General features: G+C 39.5%; 1 protein-coding gene across 1 annotated transcript; it reads right to left on the bottom strand.

Annotated features, from left to right (window-relative positions):
- Positions 1 to 775: 775 nt before the first annotated feature.
- LOC129274601 (monocarboxylate transporter 13-like) lies at positions 776 to 10,105 on the bottom strand. The gene is made up of 6 exons (XM_054911384.2): positions 9,723 to 10,105; positions 7,117 to 7,413; positions 5,943 to 6,391; positions 4,489 to 4,711; positions 3,478 to 3,621; positions 776 to 3,130 (listed from the first exon to the last, which is right to left on the bottom strand). The coding sequence occupies exons 1-6, from the start codon at positions 10,021 to 10,023 to the stop codon at positions 2,877 to 2,879; spliced, it is 1,668 nt and encodes a 555-aa protein (XP_054767359.2). The 5' UTR covers positions 10,024 to 10,105; the 3' UTR covers positions 776 to 2,876.
- Between the last annotated feature and the right edge of the window lie 4,541 nt (positions 10,106 to 14,646).

Here is a 14,646-nt window from a genome sequence, read left to right as displayed (position 1 = left end):
GTATTTGGCAGTTAATGATACGCGTACCGCCTTGACCGAACTGTGCGAAGTCTGTGTGGTCTGTGTGGTAGAGATAGGCCGGGCCGTAAACACTACTTCCTGGGGGTGCATAAATTGCCCTAATTAAGTTTATTAATTGTGACAAAATAGAATCACTGTAATTTGTTTATGATATTGACTGTGGTACGACATAAGGATAACGGAGCAGCTTCTGTTTATGTTAAGATATAGACATATAAGGAAATGTTTTCTTCTGACCAAAAAGTGAGAATAATTTTCTCTGATTCTGTACTCCTTCCCTCGATGTACTCCCGAGTTCAGGTTCAGTTGTCTTAGCGACGCGTTGTTTACGACTGCGCACATTGTGTGTGTACGTGATTATTGCATAGAAAGGTATTCGGCGTATTGTGTGGTGTATATATACACCGTTCATGCGCTGCACGTATACGTATATGCACCGGTATGCACACATTATTCATCCTGGATTTGGCTTCTTGAAATGAGACAAGCATGATTTAACGTGAAAATTGACGGAGCTAAATATTAATCAATCAATATGAATTTTATATGTATGAAAAGCTTGCATGTTACATATCCCTGTCTGGGAACGAGGATTTCCAAATCTAACGCAAAACGCGCTGCTGCCAGGTTGAACATCGTATAACAAAATCCAAACGAGCACAGTGCGACCAATTAATGGATATTGTGCATGATAAGAACAAAAAAGTTAATTGCATAGTAAAGTTTAACCTAGAAGTGACGAATGTTTTTTTTTCAAGAATGGGCATGATTTTACATGTAATGAAAAGGAAATGTTCTCTTCTTCTTCTTATATCTAGGACGAGGATATTGTACCCCCTTTCAATTTTTGATAGGAGAGGAAAGAGTATAAATAGTTGATAGGCATACTAAAATAGACAATCGTGCGCAGTGCGACTAATCAATTGACGTAGATTATGCGTGATAAATACAAAAAAAAGTTCATTGGATTGTAAAGTTTGACCTAAAAAACACGGCGGTTTTTTTCAACCAATTAGGTTGAACCTTATATCACAAGAAAGAGTTACAACCTGTCTATCTGATAGTCTTTGAACTGATACATTTTGATACGAAAGTCAGACGCTGTAAGAGAAGATCGAGCCCAAAACAGTGCAAAAAGTGCTTCTCTCACACAAAAACACGAGAAAATGTGTATTTTCAGTCAAAAAAACACGGTTGTTTTTTTAATCAGAATATAAAATGACAGATATCATGAGATGTAGAACAAGTCTAAGATTAAGAAACCGTTTGAACCCGTGAAAAACCTCGAGCGGTTTTTGAGATATGAGTTAAAAGAGCCGAAAATGGGTCTATTTTGTCAAGTTTTTGACGCCGGAATAGGGGATTTGCCACGGTGCGCGTTAAGTGAACACAACAAATTCATATGTTTACCGCCCTCAACGCTTGATTTGGAGGACAATCGTTTCCGCTGTGTTCTTCTATTCAAGAGGTAGACAATCAAGAACAAAATTGCGGACAGTCCCCAGAAGGCGATGCACATTATCATGGAAACCTTGTAAGAGCCGGTAAGACGATGGGTAATAGCTGGAACAAAAAGAGTAAACGAGAAAACGGCAATTGAATTATGAAACTGATCAGAGGCCCGACGTTAAAAAAAATGAATTTGAACGCGGTCACTAAAAGAAACTAGCGCGAATCTCAAATACGCGCACTTCTGACTGTGTGAAAGTGAAGTTGCCTTTGTTTTTTCGGCTGACTCGCTTTGCTCGTTCACTTTTTTTTTGATCGAACTCATAATACAGCTATTCATTCTTTTGATGGAAACATTGTAATTTGTAAACACACAATGATGGATTGTAATGCCGAATATAATGAGGAAGAATCTCATCTTTGATCATTATTAATTGTCCTCGATTCGGACAAGCTCTCACCAGGTAGAACTGCAGCCACGATACTGCCGATGCCCCACGCAGCGAAGGTCAACGCATAGGCCTCGGCAGCTTTATCCCTCCCGCTGAGCTCCACTGCCATACCAGTTGACAGCGAGAAATACAAGCCACGCATCGCTCCTGTCACTGAGAAGTGAAAAGAAAGTGGCTCAAGTAAATTGCAATTGATCAACTGTGATGATGAGGACTAATTTGCAATGTTATCGCTACAAAGTTTTGGTGTGTGACGTCATGTTTAGTCTAATTACTGTGCGTAAAGACTCGTGTCACGTATGTGCCAAACTGTGAATTTTCGTGATTTACCGGAGTGCAAACTAACAAAATGGAGGAAGCGTTTTTACGAAAGTACTCAAAACGTGTAGCGCGCCGTGACGTGCTACGTGAGTCCATCCACACTACACACACGCCCCATCACTCGCACCCATGCATGTACCCACCTTTCCAACAAACACACTCACAGTGCACCCGAACATGTATATTGGGGTGGGGGGGGGGGGGGTGGGTGTGTGTGTAATATAAAAGGCATATTCAAAGTAGCCTGTTCTAAGCACTTAAAAATGTGGAAATAATATTGAGGTTTTCCCTGAATTCATGAATATCCGCATGGAATATGTTTAAATCTATAGCTCAATTAAAAAAAATATATACGTAAATCTATAAAACTGTAACGAACTTGAACTTTTTGAAAGTTTCTGATATCGATATTACTACATTATATAACTTCGTCTGTCATGGATGTCCGAGGAAGGTCAGTATGCACTTCAATTAAAGTTTCATCAGAGAACAATTGTCCATGAGAACACATATATATTTATTATATTATCATCATTATTTAATTCCTGATTTTCACGTGTTTTCTGAGGATAATTCATTCTGGAAAGTGAAAGCACTGATGGGAGAAGTTTTTGGAAATGATCGACCCTTGATTCAAACCACTGCCGTATCTTGGTCAGGGAGGGGAGAGTACGCAGTGGATACTATCAGCTCCTTGCGGACATCTCTCGAAGGCAACAACGATTCCTTTTTACCGCCCTCAACGCTTGATTTGGAGGACAATCGTTTCCGCTGTGTTCTTCTATTCAAGAGGTAGACAATCAAGAACAAAATTGCGGACAGTCCCCAGAAGGCGATGCACATTATCATGGAAACCTTGTAAGAGCCGGTAAGACGATGGGTAATAGCTGGAACAAAAAGAGTAAACAAGAAAACGGCAATTGAATTATGAAACTGATCAGAGGCCCGACGTTAAAAAAAATGAATTTGAACGCGGTCACTAAAAGAAACTAGCGCGAATCTCAAATACGCGCACTTCTGACTGTGTGAAAGTGAAGTTGCCTTTGTTTTTTCGGCTGACTCGCTTTGCTCGTTCACTTTTTTTTTGATCGAACTCATAATACAGCTATTCATTCTTTTGATGGAAACATTGTAATTTGTAAACACACAATGATGGATTGTAATGCCGAATATAATGAGGAAGAATCTCATCTTTGATCATTATTAATTGTCCTCGATTCGGACAAGCTCTCACCAGGTAGAACTGCAGCCACGATACTGCCGATGCCCCACGCAGCGAAGGTCAACGCATAGGCCTCGGCAGCTTTATCCCTCCCGCTGAGCTCCACTGCCATACCAGTTGACAGCGAGAAATACAAGCCACGCATCGCTCCTGTCACTGAGAAGTGAAAAGAAAGTGGCTCAAGTAAATTGCAATTGATCAACTGTGATGATGAGGACTAATTTGCAATGTTATCGCTACAAAGTCGTTGCCTAAAATCAGATATTGGTTTAAAAAAAAAACACCGATCCTTGTGGCACTAGGCCTATATACAGAAAACAAAGTTGACCCGACCAGTGAATGAAGAAATTCACTTGACTGGTTACCGCTAAACCATTCAACATTATTTTTGCCTTCGATCGCCCTCCTCCTCACCATGATAATTATCACTGCATATAGTCATTACCAAGGAGATATCACCTATCTCCTTAATTGGTATTACTAACAACAGTAAATTGCATTTAGTGCAAAAAGGTTAGCACAACATTTAATACGACGAAATGGAAACTAGACAACCTTGGCATTTAATAGACTTCACCATGACAGTTATATAATAACCCAATGAATGTTACACCAATTAATGATAGTTAAACCAAGTATCTGAATCAGCTTGGTAGTTGAACCCAAAATTTTGGCCAAATTGATAATAGACCAAGTATTAATTTTGAGCTAATTGATATATTAGACCAAATATTCGGACCAAAATAGCAGTTGACCAAGTATTTGGACCAAAATAGTTGGCCAAGTATGTTTAGCCATCATGATGATGATGATAATAATAATAATAGATGGGATTTGTAATGCGCCAAATCCAATCTGCAGAGTATATATAGCCACGCAAGGCGTAGTGAAATAACGAGAGAGAAAAGTACAGATACTATGATAAATTAAGGAAAAAATTACGAGTAGGAACAATTGAAAAGACTCGTCTTAAGGTAACGTAATGATCTGAGAAGTACCGACACAAAAAGGCAAACAACTTACATATGGAATATAAATAGAACACCCATTGAGGGGTTACTAGGAGGATGATAACTGATGCCCCGCAGCTGATGGCGGAGATGGTTGGGTAGGTTAGAAGAATTGAGAATGGGAGGAGGTGGATAAAAAGAACCGAGACTCGTGCAACCAGAGACGCACCGGCCATGAATGAATGAAACAGCGCTGTCTTCTCATCCGACACTCCCACCGAAATCAGGTAACTTCCCTAAGTGGAAAAAGAATGTGTGAAGCACAAAATAGTATCATCACCATTTTTGTTGAAAAGGCCCACATTTTTGTTGATGTTATTGGGGATGTATAGTCGATGTCACATTTTGCCAGCTTTGGCCTTTGACTCTGACCGAGTCCCTCGTACAAGTTGACCCTTGTTTTCTTCAGTATAGCCTCATGATGACTCGGGTCGCGATTGTTTTCCGTCAGTACTTGTGTACCCGACGCGAGAGGGCAGTAGATCGTAGCCGTAATTTTTTCTATGGGAATGGCGATATAATAAATAAAGTTTATTAATTAGTCAGACTACGCCTCATGAATATTCATGCCGACACGAAAGGTTAGATAAAGCATAATTTCTGACCCACCGATCAGCTAGATTGAAGTGGTTCAATAGCCTATCCCGCAGTCGAGCCCATTGACGCAGACTCGAGTCTCGACCAGAACGATTTTTCAAACTTGAAAGCCCAAGATTTGTAGTCTGATTCAAAGCCTCCAAAACAGCCGTGTGCACAAGTACTGACGGAACAAATCACTTGTCGGCCTCGACTTCTACACCCATGCATCTTAAAACTAGTATAGTATAGTATAGTATAGTATATTATAGTATAGTATAATATAGTATAGTATAGTATAGTATAGTATAGAATATAGTATAGTGTAGTAATGGAGTAATAGATAGAAATGGATCATTGATATAATTTGCATGATTGGCAGCCAATAACTGAAATATACATGTTTACGTTGATCGAAAACAAACAACATACAATAGTCCATGCATTATACAAAGAATGAATACATAACAAAATATAGACCTGTATATATTTACGCTGAATTGGTGAAAATAATAATCTTCGTTGAGCACCTTCAACCGGGAGCCTGTTTTACATCATCATTATGGTCACTTTGCCACCATGGTAACAGAACTCAGTAGCCAATCACAATCAAGGTTTCCATGATAGTTAAAATAATGACAAAATTACTATGATCGTAGGTATTCCCGAGCGGCCAAGGTCTCATTGTGTAGGAGCACTTATTAGCTAATTGGATGGACGTTCATGCCGGAATAATTAGGTAGATCTAATTAAACCCGAGCTTACCACGTTGATAAAGGTCGAAAGATAGTGCTGTAAAAATGGAAAACATCATCGAGGGAATGGATCTATTTGCCCTTTTTTTTCACAGAAGGGGGGGGGGGTGTAATTGATATGCGGTTCCGTACTCACAAAATTTATTAGGTTGAAAGAGAGGGCTGTGAATGAAATGACTGTTCCAATCAGAAAAAGTGAAAAGGCCGGCATCTTGAGCAATGCGACATATCTCCTAAACGACGCTTTCCAATGCTTGATTTCTTTCTTCTCCTCCTTCCCCTCCTCCTCTTGTTCACCCGTCTCCCCTTCGTCCTTCTCTTGCCTTTGTCCTTCTTCATCCACAACTCCACCATCTACGCCTTTCTCGTCCTTTTCACGATCACGGAGCTTCATTTGCATAGCCTTCTTGTCGTCGACAACATCGTAGTCATCGTCGTCTACGAACATGTCCTTTGGAGGTTTGCGGATGAATACGATGTAGAGGAATGTGGCGCACAAGGAGAAAAACGATATAAGACGTATCGACCACCGCCAGCCCCAGGTGCTCGCTGTGGTCTGAATCACAGGACTGAAGACGAGGATAGCTGAAAAGATGAAATCAATTGCAAGGGCATCGTGGTTTCAAGGAATGGTTCATTATTCTCAGGGGCAATACTACTGGAGGGGATCGGGGTGAGGGGCGACTGCCCTCTATGATTTCCAAGTAATGGGGGGGGGGAGTAGAGGGTGGAAAAAAACTAAGAAAACGAGGTAGAAAATGGACGAGAGAGAGATAGAGAGATAGAGAGAAAAGACAAAGGCATAAAAGAGAGTGATTGGTTGTTTAATTATTATCATCCAGATTAAATTAAGGAAAATTTTTGTCGTCTTGCCTACCTTCATCGAGATAGGGAAATGGGCTCTTTTTCGAGTAAAAATTCGTAAGGGAACTATTGAGGAGGGTGTTACTTCTAAAATACATGTTGTTCCTAAAATCCGAAATGAAGGGGGTTATCACGAAAGCTCTTGTTCATTGGATCATGAACTTCAAAAGAAGTGATCAAAATAATGAAGTTTCTGGTGCCCGTTTCATAGAGGGTTACAACTATAGTAACAACCATGGCAACGGGCGATGCAGCCAATTACAAAAAAGGTTTTATGGTAGTTGCAATAATGGGAAAGTGAAAAAAAAAATAGTTGTAAGTGTTTTTTAAATTGGGCCACTGATCTCGGAAAGGGATGTGTGATTTGCAGTAAACGTGTTTAAATGGGGGTTATTAGTAGCCGGAGACCTGTGTCACATGGGACCCTTTAAAGAATATGAACTCACATATTTCAAATGCTAGTCCATTTGAAGAGACGGGCCCCGAACAGTGCTTTTTATCGAAATATTCCGTGATATAAACGCAACCGGCAGTATAGACGACCACCGCACTCCCGCCGACCATCAAGCTGTACGTGATGAAGGCCGGCCAAAGCTCGTGGATGAAGCTCGTGGTGAACAGCCCGATCGAGCAGATGAAACACCCGCCTACCATCGTAGAGCGGTAGCCGACCCAGTTCACGATCTGGTTCGCGAGCGGAGAGAAGAAGCAGGTGAGAAACCATGGGAGACCACCGAGTAAACCTGTTTGAAAAAAAAGTAACGGACTAGAATCAATTTTGAGATGACGTATACCGACGACACATATCACAACTATATTATGAGCTCCTTAACATTCCCCATACCTTAGTTCCCACCTTAACAATTCGCCCCACGATTGAATTTGAAACGGAGATCTTAATCGTTTAATAATCGTAGCGATCGTATCAGATTAGTCGTGGCAATCGTACTGATCGCAATAGGTCACGCCTCTGGCAGTCTAGCCTGCATTACGCAATGCGATATAGCAGCAGTGCTTCCTTTGAAAATAGCTAATGAATATTATTCACAGAAGAAAACAATAATATGATAATAAAATATTATGCCCATTGACCCAAAATGACTTTTGACCATGATCATGTGACCTAAGACATGTACAAAACAATCATTCATACTTGATTATCCTTATGTCGATGTCTCATGAGCTAGATCCATAAACTTCCTTAGTTATGATGCCAGTTCAACACATACCTTTACTCCCAACACGGCCAGATTTCATTGACCTTTAAATAACCTTTGATCTTGGCCATGTTCCAGAAATGCATACAGGGTATTCAGGGATACACTGCTGCTCTTATGTCCAAGTTTCATGAACTAGATCCATAAACTTTTAAAGTTATGATACCACTTCCACAAATACCCCCAGCATTACCAAAGTTTGTTGACCTTAAATTACCTTTGGCCTTGGTCATGTGACCTGAAACTCGCACAGGATGTTAAAGGATACTTGATTGCTCTTACAGATCGATAAAATTTCAAAGTTATGACGACAATTCCTAAAATAACCCCAACATGGCCAAAGTTCGTTGACCCTAATTGACCTTTGACCTTGGTCATGTGACCTGAAACTCGCACATGATATTCAGGGATACATGGTTGCTCTTATGTCCAAGTTTCATGAACTAAATCCATAAAATTTCAAAGTTATGATGACAATTCCTCAAATAACCCTAACATGGCCAAAGTTCGTTGACCCTAAGTGACATTTGAACTTAGTCATGTAACCTGAAACTCGCACATGATATTCAGGGATACGTGGTTGCTCTTATATCCAAGTTTCATGAACTAGATCTATAAACTTTTAAAGTTATGATGACAATTCCTCAAATAACCCTAACATGGCCAAAGTTTGTTGACCATAAGTGACCTTTGACCTATCATGTGACCTGAAACTCAGGCAGGATCTTCAGTGATACACTGTTACGCTTATATCTACGTTTTATGAACTAGGTCCATTTACTTTCCAAGTTATGACAACATTTCAAAAACTTAACCTTGGTTAAGATTTCGATATTGATTCCCCCAACATGGTCTAAGTTCATTGACCCTAAGTAACGTTTGACCTTGGTCATGTGACCCGAAACTCAGGCAGGATGTTCAGTAATACTTGATTACCCTTATGTTTAAGGTTTCATGAACTAGGTCCATATACTTTCTAAGTTATGATGACATTTCAAAAACTTAACCTTGGTTAAGATTTCAATGTTGACGACGCCGCCGCCGTCGGAAAAGCGGCGCCTATAGTGTCGCTCTGCTATGCAGGCGAGACAAAAATGCTCGCGATCAGTTACGGAAGGCAAATCATGGCATTAACTAGATCCATAAACTTCCTTAGTTATGATGCCAGTTCAACACATACCTGTACTCCCAACACGGAGTACAGGGGAGCGTTTCATGAAAGGACTTGTCGGACGTTTTATCCGACAAGTCCCACTTTATCCGACAGTAACCAAAGTAACAGTGCTTCTTAGCCAATCAAAATCAAGGAAAGATGTCAGATCTGACAACTTGTCGGACGGAAATGTTGATGAAACACTCCCCTGGTATCCCGACAATCCCGACAATGGGCATGATGGGAACGAGGCATTAAGAAAACCGAGAAATATATGGCGCCATTCTAGCAACCATGGACTATAATTATAAGGCTTGCTTTATCCAGGTGGGTGTTTCATAAAGCTGTTCGTAAGTTACGAGCGACTTTACGAACGATCGACTGGTGATCCTTTTTTAGGAACCAAATCAATCCCGATGGTGCTTATCATTAATCACAAGAAATGAGACAAGTCGTTCGTGAAGTCGTTCGTAACTTACGAACAGCTTTATGAAACACCCACCATGTTGATTGTGACAGGGACGAGCACCGTTTTACGCGGCAAACTGACCTTGTGAGCGACTTCAAACAGTAAATAAAACTAAAGCAGTTCATTGCAACATGATCCTTTGACTTCTTATAGAAAACCGTCCAAAGACCCAACACAAACTTTGGCAGAATCATACAAGATAATCATACTCACTTAGTTTGGTCACGCTTGCTTCGAACTCTCGCTCCAGATAGATGAAAAACATCGAGAAATCCCCAACAACACCGAAGGTAACCGCAATACCGATAGCCCAGACGACTGTCGTAATCCATCTGAAGTACATCGGATCAATCCATAACCGTTTGCACAAAGATACGGAGGAATCGGATATTTGGGTCGGTTCGGGGCCGTCTGGCTCGCCTGGAATCGGTTTGAAGTGACCCAACGCAGTTCCATTTTCCATTTTCTTGTCTTCGCCTCGATTGCACAACATGTTACAGTAGCAGTTTACCATTCTGATGTCGAACTATTACCACAAAGGATGATCCATGTGACTTGATCCTTAGCCTCATTGATGCAGGCTCTTAGAATGTCGGAGCTGGAAGAGAACAATTAAAAAAGTAAAATCATTATTAAGCATCGAGGCGTTCTTCTGTAAGAGGTCTGTTTGCATTTCGAGATAATATGCATACCATTTAAATACGTTACAGGATTTTATAATCGACGTATGTTCGATGTTCAAAATTATTTCAGGTTTTCATTTTACATATTATAAGCTTCTGTCCAAATGTGCTCTACCATTATCAGGGTGCATATTTTTTTTCTCCGTAGACTAGTCTTCGATACAGATCTAGAAACTTATCGATGCCGGTTCTTAGAATAACCAGAGCTGGAATAAAGAACTAAAAACTCATTATTTTATCATCTATAAATTCTGGTGTTTTACCCTGTGGTGCATATTTGTACTTTCAGATATTACCATTCAAATAGGTTACATCAGTGGTGCGGTCCGAGTAGGTTAGGAAGGAGGATTATATACGATGCAGAAAATTCCCAAGTTTGGGGGCACCCTTTCATCAACGGCTATGTACACAATCATATTTGTTGGGAATAGTGAAGACCTATCACGAGCTTTTTTTATTATTATTAATATTTCTGATGGCTGTTTGGTATTGTTGTGACATAAACTACTAAATTGCAGTCGGACCCCGGAATCGGACTGACCAGCAAGCGAAGTAAGCGAGCAAATTTTCAGTAGTTGTGAGATCGAATGGTGTCCTCAACTGTGTTTCTTTTTACTTAAACGATAAGATGGAGATTACCAATAAAAACCTTTTTACTCATTGATTGATTGATTGATAACGACTTTATTTCATTTCAAAATTTCAACAAAGTTACAAAGTAAAGCCAATTATAATATAACGTAATGAAATATAAAACTTCTGAAAAGCAAAGCTTGTTATTGAAGGTTTCCTTCAATAAATAAGACATATGATGCAAAGTTAAAAATATATATAATATACAAATCATCATATCTTTCTTGTATTAAATTAAATGTAGATCCTTGTTAAATGTTACATTGGTTACAGGTGTGATGAGAATGAAAGAAGATGTCATAATTATCAAGAATAAGGATGCCTTATGAAAAAAAAAATATGGCATCTCAGATCAATAAACTTCTCAAAACGTGGACAATAGCACACTGATGAAAAATGATATCGAAAATATTCCAGAAATTAATGATTGATTGATTGATTGATTGATTGATTGATTGCATTTATTCTTTTTCATTCCAAAATTTAACAAAAGTTACAATGTATAGCAAAACACAAAAGTATAATATACAGAAATGAAAAAAGGGAACCCACTGGAAAGCAAAGCTTGTTAGTATGGGTTCCCTCCGATAAATAGTTAATTAAAGTATATCTTTGATCAATGAAATTCAAATCGTAAATTAAAAAGGTTTGTACAATGAAAAAGAATACTAGTGGGGTCAAGCTTTTTATGCCTACTATGTTACAATTAACAAAAAATATTATATCATATATACCCCTGCTGTATAATGATTTCGAACAGTCTTTAAAATTACTTTCAAAGATGATGCAATATTCAACATTGTAAAGTAAAAGAAAAAGATAATTCACGTTGTAATACTTATTAGATTGATTTGCTAAAATATGTCATTTTAATAATCATGTAAAATGGGTAAAATCGTAAAGATTCAGAAAATATTACAACCCTTGTGTAATCAACGGCATTTATCTGCTTAATATATTCCTTGAATTGCATATTTGTTTTGTATTATTTTGTACTTCTTGTTTTGAACAAAATATTGGCGAATGCCAGTGACGTTCTAATAAATTCAATTCAATGCATTCATGTTTCACTTCAACTAAGGAGGCCATTGTGTTCAATGACACTTTAATTGTTCTCTCAGCTCACCCCGAGTCTATTGTGAGACTGATTTTTTTGGGCGAAAATTTCATGCTTGATTTATATCCTTTGTCAAGGCCGATTGAGGTGAGAACACAAATAACTTTAGATTCGACAGAATAAAAAACATTAACTAAAATTTGAAAGACAGATTACATTACGTTTATGCCTTACTGAATTTCTGAAAAACATCAAGGTTAATTAATTTCACTATTTTGTTCTCTTTGCCCTTTTGCCATATTTTGTTATCCTTCCCCTCCTTTCATTTTCGTTTTCTATCTAGTCACCAAAATAGTGGGAAGTGGCCACGCATCTGCACGTTTATTATCACGTAACCAGGTAACAAGCCAACGTTGGCTCTACGTTGGAAACTTGAAAGTCGTTGGACGTTGGAAAAACTTGATGGATTAACGTTGAATCGACGTTGAAAACTAGTTTGATGGAAAGATGATGGACAATCAACAATGACACGACGTTGGCAATGTTGGAAACTTGTTAGTTGGAGAGTTGTTGGACAGTCTACAATGTCACAACGTTGGAAACACGTTTGATTGGATAGTTGTTGAACAGCCAGCAAAGGCACAACGTTGGCAACGTTGAAAACTAGTTCGCTGGAAAGTTGTTGAACAACCAACAATGGCACAACGTTGACAAAGTTGAAAACTAGTTTGTTGGAGATTTGTTGGACGGTCGACAATGGCACAACGTTGGAAACTAGTAAGTTGGAGAGTTGTTGGACAGTCGACAATGTCACAACGTTGGAGACACGTTTGATTGGATAGTTGTTGAACAGCCAGCAAAGGCACAACGTTGGAAACTAGTTCGCTGGAAAGTTGTTGAACAATTAACAATGACACGACGTTGGCAACGTTGGAAACTTGTTAGTTGGAGAGTTGTTGGACAGTCGACAATGGCACAACGATGGAAACATGTTTAATTGGATAGTTGCTGAACAGCCAACAATTACACAACGTTGACAACGTTGGAAACCAGTTCGATGGAAAGTTGTTGATCAACCGACAATGAGACAACTTTGACAAAGTTGGAAACTAGTTTGATGGCACAACGGACAATGGCACAACGTGGACAGCGTAATTGGAATAGTTTATTGGAGAGTTGTCGACAGTTAACATTGACACAATGTTGGAAACTATAGTTTGTTGGATATTTGTTTGACAGTCAACAAAATATCCCGGCATAATATACACAGTGTTGAGAACGTTAGAAACTGGTTCATTGGAGAATTGATATACAGACGACTACTTGCATAATTTTCAATGGGGCCAAGGGGGGGGGGGGGGTCGATCAAGTAAGTTTGCTTGTCTATCCATGTCACCCTTGGTATCTCCAGCAATAAGGGGAAAAGAAATCGAGAGGGAAGGAAAATAATGGGAAGGGAAAGAGGAACTAAAACTAAGGGGAAAACTAATATAAAGATGGGGTAAATAGAGAGGCTGCATATGCACCGGGGGATGCAAATGTGTCGATTAATATAGAAAATAAAGGAGAAAAACAAGAAAACAAATGTAGTTCAAGACCAGAATTTCCAGAAACACCCTCGTCCTTTGCAGCTGGCTAGGCCTCTCACAGTAAGTACGAGATATATATAGGCCTACCGTCACATAACTAGAAGAAATTGAAGGAAATACAAGCATCAAATGTGCCTATTTAAAAATACCATACTATTGTGATGCGCATAATTAGTCGCGACGTCGGACTCCTTTTGTGTAGTCTGCTTCCTTCAATTTTGAACTTGAAGAATCTGGCAGAATTTGGACTGGATATAGACAATTAAATTCCTGAATATCTAGTGATCTGGAACAGTACTTATAAGCTGCATATTTAGGACCTACAATCTACAGTGGAATTTTCTTTGCACTTGCAGATAATCGGTAACTGCAACCGTTGATCCCCTCCGAAAGATCCCGGAGTCAGCTTCTGTGCGCGTACAGTCCGACGCTAGTATTTTCGTGTAAGTACTTAACACCAGTCACTGCACAGTACAACATACTAACTAACCTCGTACTTATGTGAGTGACTAACCTCGCAATACGTGTGAGTGGGAACGAGTATGCGATACCAAGGGCAAGGCAACAGTCATTGGGTGATTTCAATAATTTCAAGTACAGTGTTGAAATCTGGTGTTGGTGTTGTGACAACACCGTACTTGAATCGGCTGGTGTTGAGATTGACCTCGGAAAATATGGTTTATTTCCGGCAGTTTGTGTTGAAGGCTGGTGTTGATTGTCATCTGCTGAACCCAACACTGCACTGCGGCTGCATGGTGTTGATAATCTACGTGCAATTTCCCCATTCAGCAACACCGACCCCCAGGGATTGGGAGAATCGTGATTTAAAGTTCAGTGCACTCATTCAATGAACAAGGTTATGTTCAGTGTTGGTGTTGATGAACTGTAGCTCACGAACAGTGGCCGAACACGACGAACCATCTCCCTAAATTATCTTTTACATTTAAGATGAGAGCAAATCATTAGAGTTTTAATACATTTCAATGAAAAATAATATTACGCTTGGTGTTGGAGCTCAGTTCAGCAGCCCTTTCGCGCTCTCAACACCGTACACCGTACTTGAAATCACCCAATGACTTGCTACTTGGCATTCCTGCCTTATTTATTATACGCTGCCTTGAACTGATCTGGTCGGTCCTGCATGGCCTAGCCTGGACCGAGTGTTTTCCAACTGT

This window comes from Lytechinus pictus, chromosome 13 (assembly GCF_037042905.1).
Source record: "Lytechinus pictus isolate F3 Inbred chromosome 13, Lp3.0, whole genome shotgun sequence".
In the NCBI taxonomy this organism is placed as follows: Eukaryota; Metazoa; Echinodermata; class Echinoidea; order Temnopleuroida; family Toxopneustidae; genus Lytechinus; species Lytechinus pictus.
The sequence above is the reverse complement of the archived record's forward strand: the minus strand, read 5'-3'. Positions and strand labels throughout refer to the sequence as shown.

Bases quoted from the DNA above. Each gene is read 5' to 3' on its own strand.
- LOC129274601 (XM_054911384.2), bottom strand. From the start codon at position 10,023: ATGGTAAACTGCTACTGTAACATGTTGTGCAATCGAGGCGAAGACAAG. The intron at 4,712-5,942 runs GTGAGTACGGAA...TTTTCCACTTAG, and splicing joins CTTTCAACCTAATAAATTTT to GGAAGTTACCTGATTTCGGT. The intron at 3,622-4,488 runs GTAAGTTGTTTG...TTCACTTCTCAG, and splicing joins GTTCTATTTATATTCCATAT to TGACAGGAGCGATGCGTGGC.